At 42.3% G+C, this 15,339-nt stretch overlaps 1 protein-coding gene across 15 annotated transcripts in view; it reads right to left on the bottom strand.

The window, feature by feature from the left end:
• Positions 1-9,426, bottom strand: part of CEP78 (centrosomal protein 78) — a 51,569-nt gene extending 42,143 nt beyond the window's left edge. For 14 of the 15 annotated variants that reach the window (XR_004177825.1, XM_031654131.1, XM_031654130.1 and 11 more), the window contains exons 1-5: positions 8,904-9,426; positions 5,472-5,644; positions 5,303-5,375; positions 3,860-3,963; positions 2,031-2,205 (exon numbers count right to left, since the gene is read on the bottom strand). Coding sequence is in view for 14 of the 15 variants with exons in the window: in XM_031654131.1 (XP_031509991.1) it covers positions 2,031-2,205; positions 3,860-3,963; positions 5,303-5,375; positions 5,472-5,644; positions 8,904-9,156 (778 nt within the window). In the remaining variant the exon portion in view is untranslated. Of the gene's footprint in view, positions 1-2,030; positions 2,206-3,859; positions 3,964-5,302; positions 5,376-5,471; positions 5,645-8,205; positions 8,323-8,903 lie in introns of those variants that run through there. The other variant, XM_021927565.2, reaches the window with a different exon arrangement.
• Positions 9,427-15,339: the final 5,913 nt, after the last annotated feature.

Raw genomic sequence — 15,339 nt, forward strand, 5'->3', positions numbered from 1 at the left:
GCTGAACAATCTACTCATTTAAACCCAAAAGGATTATCACAAAAGTACAGGTATAAAAAAAGATTACATCAGAGCAAAAGCACTGTGTATACCATTACATTAAAATAACTGAAGTCTTTCAAAACCTCATGTTATGGACTACATGTCTGTATTCCCCAAAAATGCATATTGAAACCCTAACCCCCAAGAGGGTAGTAGTATTAGGAAGTGGGGCCTTTGAGAGGTAGTTAGGTTTAGTTGAGGTCTTGAGAGTGGAGCCCTCATAATCGGATTAAAGACCTTATAAGAAAAAAAAAAAAAAGAGACTACAGCTCTCTCTCACCACCATTTGAGGATACAAAAGTCTTCCATAAGCTAGGGAGAATGCCCTCACCTGACACCTATCTACTGGCATCTGGATCTTGGGCTTCCCAGCCTCCAGAACTGTGAGAAATGAATGCCTTCTCTTTAAGTCACCTAGAATATAATTGTCATATGCTTCTATAACAGAGTATCATAGAATATTCTATGAAGCCCTAAGACACCACAAGACACACAGAAATAAGTCAGATATATGGATCTGACAGAATATGGTACAACCTTTACAAACTCTTGCTGCAGAAGAATGAGCATAGGATGCAATTATCCAACTAGCCAAATTAATAAAAATAGCCAGTAAATCTCACTAGTAAATCAAATGAATATAAACTAAAACAATTAAATGTGATCATGCTTCTATCAGATTGGCGAAGGTCACATTTTTAAAAAACCCTTAAAATGTGCAGACTCTGTTAACACAGCAACTCTCCTTCTAAGAATTTGCCAGAAGGAAATAATAAGAGACACGGACAAGGACACGTATTAAAGTACTGTTTATAACAATGATAAATTGGAAATAGCTTATATATCTAACAGGAATGAATAAGCTAAGTGTTCTATGGCATATTAACATAATGGAACTCTGAAGAGGCACTAAAAATGATATGGTAAATGTAAACTTATTGATTTAAGATATGCTATACTAAGTGAAAAAAGTGATAAAATTCACAGAGCAATCCCATTTGCATTAAAAAAGAAAAAGCAGGGAGTTCTCATTTCTGTAAAGTTTAAGGTTTTAAAATAGACACAATCCAGCATTTATGAGACTATAATATGGCACAACATTTCTGGAAGGCAAATTGGTGACATGTATCAAAAGTCTTTAAGAAATACATTATACTGAGTTACTTGACTTTAGTAATTTATCCTACAGAAGTAAATTCAGGCTGGGCGCAGTGGCTCATGCCTGAAATCCAGTACTTTTGGGAGGCCAAGGCGAGAGAACTGTTTGAGCCCAGGAGTTTGAGACCAGCCTGGGCAACACAGCAAGACCATGTCTCCACAAAAATACAAAAATTAGCCTGGCGTGGTGGTGTGCACCTGTAGTCCCAGCTACTCAGGAGGGTAAAGTGGGAGGACACTTGAACCAGGAGTTTAAGGCTACAGTGTGGTATGATTACGCCACTGCACTCCAGCCTGGGCAACAGAGAAAGACCCTGTCTCCAAAAAACAAAAGTAACTTCAATGGACACAGAGATGTATACATAAGGAGTTTACTACAGAGTTGTTTATAATAGGGGAAAAGCATAAACTGTCTAAATATCAAATAGCAGGGAATTAAACTATTGTGCCTCAATGTAATAGAGTACTATGTGATACATCATTAAATAAAAAAAGCAGGGTTACAAAATGGTAAGTGCACTATAGTTCTGTTCTTGTAACTCTAAGCACACAAATACACGTGCAGGAAAAAACAATACTGAAAGTATACACACCAAAATGAACAGTTTATCTCTAGGCATTGAGATTACACGTAGTATTATTTTTTTGTTACTTGGTATCTTCTATAAAGAATATATGTAACTTTCATAAAGGCTTAAAAGCAAAATAAAACCTATTAGAAAAAAGAGGCTTTTTAAAAAATCTTAGGACAACATTACTGTGCCAAGAGTGAAGCATATTTAATATCAAAAAATTCAATATTTTCCATCTTACAAGTTCATTTAACTTACCTCTCAGCCATAAATCCTCACTGAGAGAGTCTGCAAAAGCACTTGCACCTAGGTCACCAATGAGTGTGTTGCAATTCAATGTGATACGTCTTAAGCCAGCCATACAGTCAAGATCAGGTCTCCTATAGCGAAGACTCTCAGCCCAGGTTTCTTCATGCCTTCTCATGGTCTGATACTTTAAAGATTTAATAAGATGAAATTAATACACTTGAATAAAGAGATAGGAACACCAAAAGGAACCAAGTACAGCTGATTACATCAGAGTTTTACACACACACCAGGTACATATGCCAGGTGGGTTAATCTGAGAGACTGATTAAATAGTAGATTTTGAGTGAGGAGTCCAGTGACCCAGATCCTAGTCTGCCACTGACTAGCTGTGTGACCCTAACCACTAATGACCTGTTACTGATTACTTTACGTAAACTGACAACTTAGTTAACTTCTAAGAATTTTATTTTCTTTACACGCCAAGTGAAGGTATTGGTTCTAAATTCTATCATTGCCGAGCCTCTAAACTATATCATTCTGTCCTCTAGTGGTCTCTAAACACTTGACTGGACATCCCACAGGTAAACATTACACATATATGTTATTTATTAATAAACTATATACAGGAAGTTCTACATACATATTTTATGTATATTACAAACCAAACAGAAACAACAGATATTTTTTAAATGATATAAAAATATAGAGGTTAATATTTTCTTCTCCTAACCCAAGGGATCTCACATATTTCTTAGGGTATGCACACCAAATTTAGAGGCCTAGAATATACAAAGCAAGGCTGATATGCCTTAGGAAATTGGTGGTTTGAGTTTTAACCACAGGTACTATCTTAAAGACATAATCACTTCTCTATATCCATAAAGTAAATTTTGGTAACAGGGAACACTGATTTTAAGAGACAAAAAATCTTATTACATTCTAAAACAACAGAAGATTCAAAGTTCCTATGACTCTGTCAAATGAAAATTGTGTCATTTGCTATTCATAATAACTGTATAAAAGCAATAAGAGGAAATAACAGCAAACACTTAGATAGCCAGGCACGATTTTATACACATTAGGTCATTAAATCCTAAGAATGATAGACACAGGTTTTCTTACTATACACATTTTACGGATGAGAAAAGTGAGGCACAGAGAGGTTAAGTAATTTGCCCATGGTCACAAGTTATTAAATGGGAGAGAGCTTGGGTTTTAACCTAGGCCATCTGGCTTCAGAATCCACATGTGTAACCATTATCTATCCCAGGGAGAGTGGGCTTGGGCTGTAGAGGCCCCAAAGTAAACATTTTCAGCTCTGTGGGTCATATAGTTTCTTTTGCAGCGACTCAACTCTCCTAGTGTAGGGTGTAGCAATAGTTAATATGCAAACAAATGTGCATGACTATGTTTCAAAACTTTATTTACAAAAACAGATCACAGGCTAGATTTGGTCCACAGGCCATAGTTTGACTACCCCTGGTCTATACCATCAAATTACTAAAAAGGCTTCACGTCACATTATTATGTAATTTTATCCTAAATACAGTAATAACCACTATAAAGTTGTTAAGACACCTTTAAAATTATTGTTTTACAAACCACATTTACAGAAAAACATAATTATATGTTTTAGATCTCCTATTTCTAAGATTAAGCATACTACTTTTACTAAATGGTAGAACTCCAGTCTGAAAATCGGTCATATTCTTTAAACAAAACTAAAACTGCAATCCCTGTATGTATCAAAAGACAAAAATAACTGCTGTCTTGTATCAAAATATTAATGTGTGGCAATCATATAACACATTTGCATGAAAGTTGGAACATAAAGTTACCTTTAAGATCTTGGCCATGTGATCTGCTCCCTGCCATGTCAGATTACATCCTGTGAAGTTGACTGTCTTAAGAGTGATAGAGCTCTTTATACCTTGACAAATAACTAAAATGGAAAAAAAACCCATATACAATAAGACAAAGAGTCTATACAACCTAGTCAATCTTGATTTATTTGCTCTTCTTGTATCTTTTCTATTTTATAGTTGTATTCTTAAAATCACTATCTACAATCTACCTAGGCAACTGATTGGTCCATTCTAAAATATGTCAGTAACAAAGTGTTACTCCAGTTTATTGCAATAGCTCAATTCTATTTAGATGCCAAAATTGAATAGACTGAATATTGCAACCTTACTCCCGACCACAGTACAGTTCTACATACTTTTTGAGACATCTGAAAGAAAAACATAAAAAACACAAAACTCTTCCTATTTTCATTTCCAACAGCAGACCTCAATCTGTTATCAACCAACAATTCAGTGTAAACTATAAACCCAGAATTGTATTAGGTGCTACACTAGAGCACCTAATGTACTAGAACAATAGAAGACAGAGGCCTTTAAACTCTCTGCTCCCTCAAATTGAAATGCAGGCTTCCTTATCCCTCCAGACCACTATTCCACACAATGAACACAGGTCAAGACTTCAGGATCCCAACCAACAGTCACCTTCTGTGAATATTTCCAACACCCCACCCCCTTCCCCGAGTCTGCCAGCCTTTTATATGCTCCCATACAGCACTTTCCCTATATTTCCTATTTTGGAACATACCATAGCGCATTAAAATTGATTGTATATATGTTTTAATTATTTAAAATAATGATGATTTTTCTCTTTTTTTTTTTTTCTTTTTAGATGGAGTCTTGCTCTATCGCCCAGGCTGGAGTGCAGTGGTGCGATCTCGGCTCACTGCAACCTCTGACTCATGCCATTCTCCTGCTTCAGCCTCCCGAGTGGCTGGGACTACAGGCGCCCGCCACCATGCCCGGCTAATTTTTTTTGTATTTTTTTAGTAGAGACGGGGTTTCACCATGTTAGCCAGGATGGTCTCGATCTCCTGACCTCATGATCCACCCGCCTCGGCCTCCCAAAGTGCTGGGATTACAGGCGTGAGCCACCGCGCCCGGCCTCTTTACATCTTGCTATTCCCTTCCCATAAATATTTCTTGAAGAAAAACTCCAAAATATGAACAAACACAAAAAACAGAGAATACCAGATGGTATATATCTGTGTGGTCTGTGGTTTAACACAAACTTAAGTGAAGTTAGTTCAGATTATATTCAGCATGCCAAGCTTTCATGGTAGACTTGAGACTGGACCAAGGTTTGAACAAGCACATGAGGCAGTAGTAAGATAAAGGTACAGACGGGAATTAACATAGCATGTAGGGAAACATGAAACCGGCCTGACAGGACAAGAGTTAAATGAGATTTAAACTCACTTTCTAAACCTCCATCTCCAATTGGACAATTTGCAAGAGACAGGTGCACCAAAGAAGTCGATTTATTCAATCCCTTTAATGAGGGGGAAAAGTTAAAAATGTTATTGAGGTTTTTTTTCCTCCAAAAGCAACTATCAAATGTCTACAGGCCAAATTAGACAAAGCTTACCTTTGCTAAAATAGTTAAATCCCTCTCTCTCAGAATTAGTCCATTTAGCTCCAGGTTCTTTAGCACACTTGATATACTTAAACAGCCTTTAAGAGCTTTACACAACTGGAAGGTCACATCTTTGTATCTTATCGCAGGAACACGACTTCTGCAAAATTTATTTATGTCAGAACCTAAAACAAAGATAAAGGAAAGTTAGTGACTTCAATCATACAATGTATCATTCAAAAACATCTGCTCTGTGCTAAGACACAGAAATGAGCCATGTCCTTAAAGGCCTCTTAAGGACAGACACATGTAAACTCAAGCCACATGAGATACATCAAACTACCTACATAGAGGTTCTCATGGAAGCAAAGAAGTTGCACTGAAAGGATGGCTTCAAGATAATCCTGAAGCTGAATCTAGAAAGATGAGAACAACAACATGTGGTCAGAGTGGGTGATGCATTAACCAGAGGAAACAGCAAGAGCAAAGTCGTCTAACCCTGACACCTGCCGGGCACTGGAAAACTGCAGGTGGATCTGACTAAAGCCCAGAGCTGTAGCAGGTAGAGTCAGAAATTTACAGAGAGGCAGGGAGAAGCAAGCCTGCGAGAGTTGACTTTTACCTCACAGGTGATGAGGACCAGGGCTACCACTGACACATTAAGGATACCCCTAGCAGGTCAGAAAAATGTACCTCACTGTTGGAGAACCAAAGAGATAAAGGAAATGGGAAAAAGCTCCCTTTCCTCAAGACCAACCCCAGGAAGCTTAACAGAACACAGCTGGGATTTCAGTGCCTCTGTGCAGAACACAACCAACCAACACACACCGGTCCTGGTGGGCATGCCACTTTAAGCATGTCTTTTCCTTTTAGAAAGATCACTTGAACCAAAGTAGGCAGATGAACTAAGAAAAACCAAGCTCAGGGGCAGCAAAACTAGCTAGGAGCTTCTGCAATAGTCCAGGCAAAATGTAATTAAGGATGGACAAGCAATATGTAGGTTAAAATCTACAACCTAGACCCACTGGATGCAAGAGATAAAGAAGGTTCAGTGAAGAATATCTTGACAAGAATGATCTGTAATACCTTTTTCTTACATTCAGTGCAAAATATTAGGCAAGATCTAGTAGGCTAGCCTTGACTCTGAGGTCCCTCCCATCTTTAATTTCTTTTGGTTCCTGGTTTTTTTTTGTTTATTTTTTGTGGGGGGAGGGTCATGGATAGGGTCTCACTCTGTTACCCACGCTGGAGTACAGTGGCGAAATCATGGCTCACTGCAGCCTCAACCTCCCAGGCTCAAGAGATCCACCAAGCCCAGCTAATATTTTTTACTTTTTATAGAGACAGGAGTCTCACTATGTTGCCCAGGCCAGTCACAAACTCCTGGTCTCCCAAAGTGTTAGGATTAACAGTGTGAACCACTGCACCTGACTTGGTTCCTGTTATTATTTTGATTAAGTAAAGTCCATTCAGAGGTACAGAACAGTTCCTGCACCTGAATGAGATGTAGAGAATAATCTGACTTATTTTCAGAAGCAGATGTGTTGAACTGTCCTTGCAGAAGAGATGGTGCTAACTCCAGAGCCTAGAAAAGGGCCGAGCACACAACAAGCAGTCAGGTTGTTTTTAAATAAATCAACAATCATTTCCTGTCCCAGATCACACATCCTCCCTCTTTCTCTCAGCTTATAAACATATTCACATCCATATCCACTTAAAAAACACCTTTCAGACCTACAATTATCCGGATCTTCTTTGTGGATAATCTAGGTCCCTCCCATGCCTTCAAATACCTGTCCTCCCACAAAGCCTAAATCTTGGTTCCAGATCTGCCTAGCAGACACATTTGGATGTCCCACAGACCCCTCTTAAAACATTAAAGACAAACTGAGATCCTCTTCCCACGCCCAATCCAACCCTTCTCTTTTTTTTTTTTTTTTTTTTTTTTTTTTGGGGAGACAGAGTTTTGCTCTTGTTGCCTAGGCTGGAGGGCAATGGTGCAATCTCAGCTCACTGCAACCTCCACCTTCTGGGTACAAGCAATTCTCCTGCCCCAGCTTCCCAAGTAGCTGGGATTACAGGCGCCAGCCACCACGCCCGGCCTTTGGGTACAGATGGGGTTTCGCCGAGTTGGTCAGGCTGGTCTCGAACTCCTGACCTCAGGTGATCCACCCGCCTTGGCCTCCCAAAGTGCTGGGATTACGGGCGTGAGCCACAGTGCCCGGCCCCAAGCCCTTCTTCTCTATACCTTAATTTGGGCCATTAGATTACAACAATTCACCATCCTTCCAAATTTAATTTGCCTTCCACATGGAGGTTAGAGTGAGCTCCTCTAGAAATTCCATCTCATCATCGTACATTGGTTTCCCAAAACCTTCAGGATAACCCATGACAGGACAAACAAGGACCCTCCCTGTTTCGCCCCCACAAGGTTTCCAGCCTCAACTCTCTGCTCTTTCTCAAACCCTAAATTCTAGTCCTGTACCTCAGCTTGCCATACTCTCTCCTAATTCCAAAACTTTCGCACAAACTGTTCCCTTCTGTTACCTAGCTAGCCTCTATAGGAAGCTGCCTCCATTATGCACAAAATGCTAAGTGCTCAAAGGAATAACAGCATTTTGTCATATATCGTGGTTGACCTAACATATTTTCCGAATAATCAGAGAGTCTGGATCCCTAATTATCCCACCATACATTTACAAATGGCTTCTATTTGTAAAGCACTTTACAAACTTCTTATATATACCTTAAAAAACGAAGACAGGCCGAGCGCGGTGGCTCACGCCTGTAATCCCAGCACTTTGGGAGGCCGAGGCGGGCAGATCACCTGAGGACAGGAGTTCCAGACCAGCTTGGCTAACATGCTGAAACCCCGTTTCTACTAAAAATACAAAAATTAGCCGGGCCTGATGGTGCGGGCCTGTAATCCCAGCTACTGGGGAGGCTGAGGCAGGAGAATCACTTGAATCCAAGAGGCGGAGGTGGCAGTGAGTCCAGATCCCGCCATTGCACTGGATCCAGCCTGGGCGACAGAGTGAAACTGTGTCTCGGAAAAAAAAAAAAAAAAAAACGAATGAAGACAAAGGCTGACATATATTAATTTCCTACCTGCTTAGTTCTCTATCAGGCAAATTAAAGTCATTCAATAAAATAGGTAACATCTGTCAAATGTTTAATGACGTCCCAAACTGTGCTAAGAGCTCTGCAGGCATCAGCAGCGCAGGGAATCCTTGCAAAGGCGCACATAACCTGGGTCTCGTTATTAAGCCCATGTTACGGATGAGCACACTGAAGCCCCAGAGACCTTAAGCCACTCACCTAGTTGGTGAGTTTCCAGGCCGCACACCCCTTCTATTGCACACATACCCCGGCAATGGACAGCACCCACCTAAAAACCCACTTCACCGCACCGACAGAGGGGCCCTGGAGGCGGGAACTACAAACCTGTGTCCCCCAGCCAAGGCTGGAAGAAGCTCTTGATGGAGATCAAGGGTAGGTCTTTATTGATCTTGAGAGTGCTCAGCAGAGGCGCCCAGTCCACCCCGCGGAGGCGGTCGGCGTTGAAATCCAGCACGCCCTCCCGGAGACAGGCGCGCACGGCGGGCAGCGGCACCGAGTCCTGCAGCGCGCACAGGTACTCGTAGTGCGAGAAGAAGTCCGCCGCGCTGTCGCGGCGCAGCTTCACCGAGTCGATCATGGCCCGAGGGCGGCCTCGGGGGATGCCCGCCGCGGAGACGCCGCCCGCGCCCACCCAGGAACCCTGGGTCGCCGCCCGGCCGCTCCGGCACCCACAGCCAGGCGGTGGCGGCAGCCGCGCACCGGGCTCAGGAGCGGCTATTCGGTCGGAAGACGCAAGGCCAGAGCCCCACGCTAGGCCGGTCCCTCAACGCCCCGTCCCGCGCTGCCTCCCGCCCCGCGGCCCAGGCGGTTGGAGCCCGCCTCATAGTCCTCTGAGGCGCCGGGATTCAAGCCGGTGGGCGGTGCCGCGGAACGGTGCGCGAAGACGTCAACGTGCTCGCTGTGCGTCGGCACGCAGGCCCCGCCTCCTGAGAACGGGCGGGCTGGCAGCGACCCTCGATGGTGGTCAGGAGAGTGTGAGGGTTTACGAAAGTGTTTACTGATCGATCCAAATAAAAGTGAAATGTGTGGTCGGGTGCGGTGGCCCACCTCTGTAATCCCAGCACTTTGGGAGGCCGAGGCGGGCGGATCACCTGAGATCAGGAGTTCGAGACCAGCCTGGCCAACATGGCGAAACCCCGTCTCAATTGAAAATACAAACATTAGCCAGGCATGGTGGCAGACGCCTGTAATCCCAGCTACTCGGGAGGCTGAGGAAGGAAAATCGCTGGAACCCGGGAGGCGGAGGCTACAGTGAGCCGAGATCGCGCCATTGCACTCCAGCCTGGGCGACAAGAGCGAAACTCCGTCTCAAAAAAAGAGAAGAAAAAGTGAAATGTGGATGTAAGAACGCACTTTTAAAAAATAGTCTAAACATCTGAGGAATGTGTCTGTGTTTGCAGGGTCCAGCCAGCACAGAGATTGCTCTCAAGGGATGTAGGAACGACTGATTGAACGTGAACTGCGGTCATTAAATCTTTTATGTCTGTGTTAATGTCTACAAATAAGCCTTAATTTCTGTAGTTTCTGCATATGTCACACGGCTCCGGGCAAATTGAAGAGTGTTTCATGAATTCAGGACTTCATTGTGTTTGCTGTGAATCAGTTTGTTTTGTACTGACGATGATGTTGGCTAACTCCCTGATAACTAGTACTTATTTGAAATAATGTTCTCGGAATTATTTTAAGCACTGTTTAAGTATGAAATCATTTCATTCTCCTAACATCTCCTCAAAGAATATACTATTATATTCTACTTTACAAAAGGGGAAACTGAGGGACAGGAAAGTTAAGTGGAAGCAAAGTGGAAGAATCCAGATAATTTTATCCGATTGCTAGAGCAATGATATTCCGCCGGTAGAGCCTTAGACATTGTGTTTATCTCATTCCTCTTCCACCCACTGAATTCCGGATACTCCAACTTACTACCAACACACACACATGCACGCGCCTCTAAAATTCCGGAGATGTGGTCACCAATGATTTCTATGTGCTACGTGCTCAAATCACAGTAAGCACTTGTATATTCATAAACCAGCTTAAGAAGTGAAACACTACCATTCTTGTTGAGGAGCCTTGTGTAACCACCTTCCCAATCACTACTACTCTCTAACTGACCCTGAGATAACTGCTCTTCTGAACTTGGTATTCATCATTACAATGTATGTCTTTATGTTTCTGCTACATACGTAAGTAAGCAGCATATAATATTCTATATTTTCTTTTCCTACTTTATTTTTCGTTACCTTTACTAGGTCCATCCGTGTTAACATATAGAGATATTTATTTATTTTCCCTGTTGTGTATAGGAGTTACATGTAGAAACATGCAGTAAACATACAGTAATGTGTCTGTTTTTCTGTTGATGGAAATTTAAACTGTGTCCAACTTTATGATATCCAGTTTCTTGCTAGTCTCCAGCATCAATTAATGTAGTGTCCCTACCTTCTTAAAGCTCCCTCTTCCCTGTTTCCCATGAAGCCACCTGATGTTTTTTTTCTTTACCTCTCGAATTTCTTCTTCTCGGTCGTATTCTTGGGCTTCTCTTGCTTACCCATTCTAAATGTTGCTGTTCGTCAGGTTTCTACCCTCAGCTTTCAGCCTTCTGACATTGTACAATTTCTCTGGGTGTTCTTGCCTTCTGCTCAGCTGTAATTTCCCCACTGTAGACAGATGACTTCTAACACAGATAGTTCTCTTCCTCCATCAAATTGCCCCCCAGAAAGCCAAGATTTCTCGTTGCCCTCAGGATCAGGTCTGTATCACATAGCTTGACATACAGGCTTCTTCATAATTTGACTACCTCTGTTGTCTCTCTCCTTGCTATGTTCTTCCTGGCATGTCTTCTCTAGATACACAGAACTGTTTGAAGTTTCCGATGTCCTATTGTTGCTGTCTGGGCCTTTTCATAGGCTGCTCCTTTATTTAGTGGGCTAACTTCCATTCTTTTCCCAGCCTTGGTTTGGGGCTTCCCTAAAAACCTGTTTCTCTCTAACTCTCATCTCTCTTCTCGTGCTTGTTTAGTACCTCACTACTGTGCTCCCTGACACCCTGTAGCATAACACTTAGAACATCCAATGATAAGCATCTTTTTATATGGTTTTCCTTCCATAGTCTGTAAGCCCTTTAAAGGCAAGAACCATGTCTCATTCATGCTTACATTCCCTATGCGTAGCACAGTGTTAGCACAGGGGAAGTGCTGAATAACGACTAATTGTAGGAACATTCTTCCCTATTCTCCTCACAAGCTATTGTCAGCACCCTGTGACCACTGCCTGTGAATGCAGCTCAGAGAAGACTTCTTCATAGTAATAATCATTTAACATATTCATTTAAAATTTATGTTTCCTGAGCTTACTTATTTTTAGGATGGCAAGATTTCCTTCAAGGACTTGCCTGATAATCTCAGAGTTCTCTGCGTCAGTTAAATTGCGACTTCATAGTTGCTTCAAAAAAAAAGTGGCTTCAGTTCTCCTTTCAGCATCTGGTGGGTTCACCCACACGCTTCCTTGAACACCAAATGAAAACTGCCTCTCGGCAGCACCTCTGGGATCCTCTGACAAACCAGGCTCACACCTGGCCCAAGACAAAATGCCTTGGCTTCCTTGCAGGTGCATGACTTAGGAGGGACGTTCTACTGGTATAAGAGATGAGCCCTCCTCCTTCAGGGGATCTGGTGAGTGTTTGAGTAGAATACAGCTAAATGGTATCGTTTAAGCTCTTATTCACTGTGCTCTACTCCCAGTCAATCCAGACAATGTTATACCCAGACTTCCTAGCTCACTTACCTTTCCATAAAACTGCAAGTTCGTCTGCTCATCTCTAACATTCATCCTCTTTGTACTTGCCTCCAGAGCAGTGAGGTTTGATGGATCCAGGCACAGAGCAATGTCAACCTGGCCAGCAACATAAGCTGTCTTATTTTAATGGGCATGTGGTCCCTATTTCTTTTTCCCATTACCTTCCTTATGGCTACTCACAATGGCTGTTCCAATTCCTTCTCCTTCATTCTTTTCGTGTTGCCACTTGATATGGTTTGGCTGTGTCCCCACACAAAATTCACCTTGAATTGTAATAATCCCCACATGTCAAGGGCAAAGCCAGGTGGAAATAATTGAATTATGGGGGTGGTTTCCCCCATATTGTCCTTGTGATAGTGAATAAGTCTCACGAGACCTGATGGTTTTATAAACTGGAGTTCCCCTGCGCAAGCTGTCTTGCCTGGCGCCATGTGAGATATGCCTTTGCTTCTCCTTTGCCTTCTGCCATGATTGTGAGGCCTCCCCAGCCATGTGGAGCTGTGAGTCCATTAAATCTCTTTCCTCTATAAATTATCCAGTCTCAGTTATGTCTTTATTAGCAACTTGAGAACAGATTAATACACCATGACACTTCATTCTGCATCCCTGCTCTGTCACCTGAACAGGACACCTCTTACTTCACCAGGGAAACAAGTTCCAAATGTAAACTTTCTTGTCTTCTTTCTTCTGACTTTAGCTGCCTTCCAATCCATGCTCCACACTGCAGCCGCCACCACCTCCTCTAAAGAGAAGAATATGTGGTTCTGGCTCGTGAATCATGTAATGAACCCAGCCTAGACGCTGTTGGACACAAGTCTCCTCCACTCCTCTTCAGACATCAGATGAGTTTTCGGTACTTGTTTGGAAAGTTCTCTGGGTAACATAACATGCCGGTACTTGTAGTGCTCCTCGAAGTACTTTTCCGGGTAATAGATCTGCTGTGGGCCATCCTGCTGGCGCGCTGCAGGAAATGAAAGGCGAGTGCTAAGAGGGGAAATGAAAGAGAGTGCGAAGAGGGGGTGCAGAAGGCAACATGTCCCCGTCCGGCCAAGGCAACGATTGATTCGCAAGAGACTAACCGGATCCCGCATCTCTTGTGGGTCCCCATAGACACACAGCAGATGAAGCAATCAGACAGGATTTTTATGCTCAGAGAGCTAATATGAGACCTGTCCCCAGTGGAGATGGGCACGTGTCCAGAGAGGGGCTTCAGCACTGTGCTCCCCCCCCTTCCCCAATGCCTGTCCACATGGGAAAACATAAAGGCAGAAAAGCTAACCAGCTGAATAATGGTGAGGAGACGACCTTTTTACTAGGGAAACTTGTAAATGCTTTGTGCACAAACCCAGGGCTCACGGAGGTATTAACCCAGGTGCTATCATTCAGTTTGCCAGGGTTGTACGGAGAGCACAAAAGCTGCACCTCAGCAGGTGTCACTGCCATTGAACACACGGGAATGGGACTCCCTGCAGTTCTATACCACCAAACCTCACATCTCACACTAATGTCAGGGCAACCAGTGCGTGACTTGGCGGGCACCTTCGGAGGGAAGAAAAGCCCTCAGCATCCTCATAGCCCAGCTTCCTCACAGCCCAGATTCATGGACCACAGATTTCTTTAACATAGCATAAGCAAGTGGATGATTGTTCTAGATTGTCACTAGTGTTATGTCAAACCATATCACTGAAGTCCATTGAAAGCTCTCTTTCTAGCAACAAACACACATGAAAAACATTTGCAGCTCTTGTTGCCTTTGGATATATGCATTCCCAGAATAAACTCCTTCCTGTGAAACTAACCCTAGCACTTAGTCTGGGCAGAAAGGAATTCTAACTCCAGTACCTTTCAACATGCGGTTAAGAATATGCTAAAACTTAGACAGTCACATGCTGCATTATGACTTTTCAGCCAACAATGGATGGCAAATATGATGATTATAATGGAATTGAAAAAGTACACAATCATGTTTTATGATTGTGTCTATGACATTACTGTACACTACTGTAGACTTTATAAACACTGTACACCTCACGTGTCTGTGGTGATGCTGATATTAAAAAAAAACCCTACTGTCCTACCTATGAATGTATAACACATACAATTACATATAGTATATAATACTTGATAATGATAGTAAATGACATGTTACTAGTTCATGTATTAACTATACTATGGTTTTTATTGTTATTTTACAGTATACTCCTATTTTTTAAAGTTAACTGTAAAACAGCCTCAGGCAGGTCCTTCAGAAAGTATCCAGAAGAAGGCATTGTTATCATAGGAGATGACAGCTCCATGCATGTTATTGACCCTGGACACCTTCCATTGGGACAAGATGTAGAGGTAGAAGACAGTGATATTGATGATCCTGACCCTGTGTAGGCCTAGACTAACGTGTGTGTTCATGTATTTGTTTTTAACAAAAAAATTTTTTTAATTTAAAAAAATGTAATAGAAGAAGTTTGTAGAATAAAGATAAAAAGAAAGAAAATATTCAAAGTATTTGTGGTGTTTTTTTGTTTGTTTGTTTTTGAGACAGAGTCTCACTCTGTCACCCAGGCTAGAGAATAGTGGCTTAATTTCGGCTCACTGCAACCTCCATCTCCCGGGTTCAAGCAATTCTCCCTGCCTCAGCCTCCCAAGTAGCTGGGACTGCAGGCACCCGCCACCACGTACAGCCAATTCTTTTTTTGTATTTTTAGTAGAGGCAGGGTTTCACCATGTTAGCCAGAATGGTCTCAATCTCCTGACCTCGTGATCCGCCCACCTTGGCCTCCCAAAGTGCTGGGATTACAGGCGTAAGCCACCGCGCCTGGCCGGCCCTTTGTGTTTTAAGCTTAGTGTTTTAAGCAAAAAATCCAAAAAGTTTAAAAAAAATTAAAAGTTTATAAAGTAAAAAAGTAAGCTAAGGTTAATTTATTATTGAAGGCTTTTAAAAAATTAACAAATTTAGCGTAGCCTAT

This window comes from Papio anubis, chromosome 13, assembly GCF_008728515.1.
Source record: "Papio anubis isolate 15944 chromosome 13, Panubis1.0, whole genome shotgun sequence".
NCBI classification, from domain to species: Eukaryota; Metazoa; Chordata; class Mammalia; order Primates; family Cercopithecidae; genus Papio; species Papio anubis.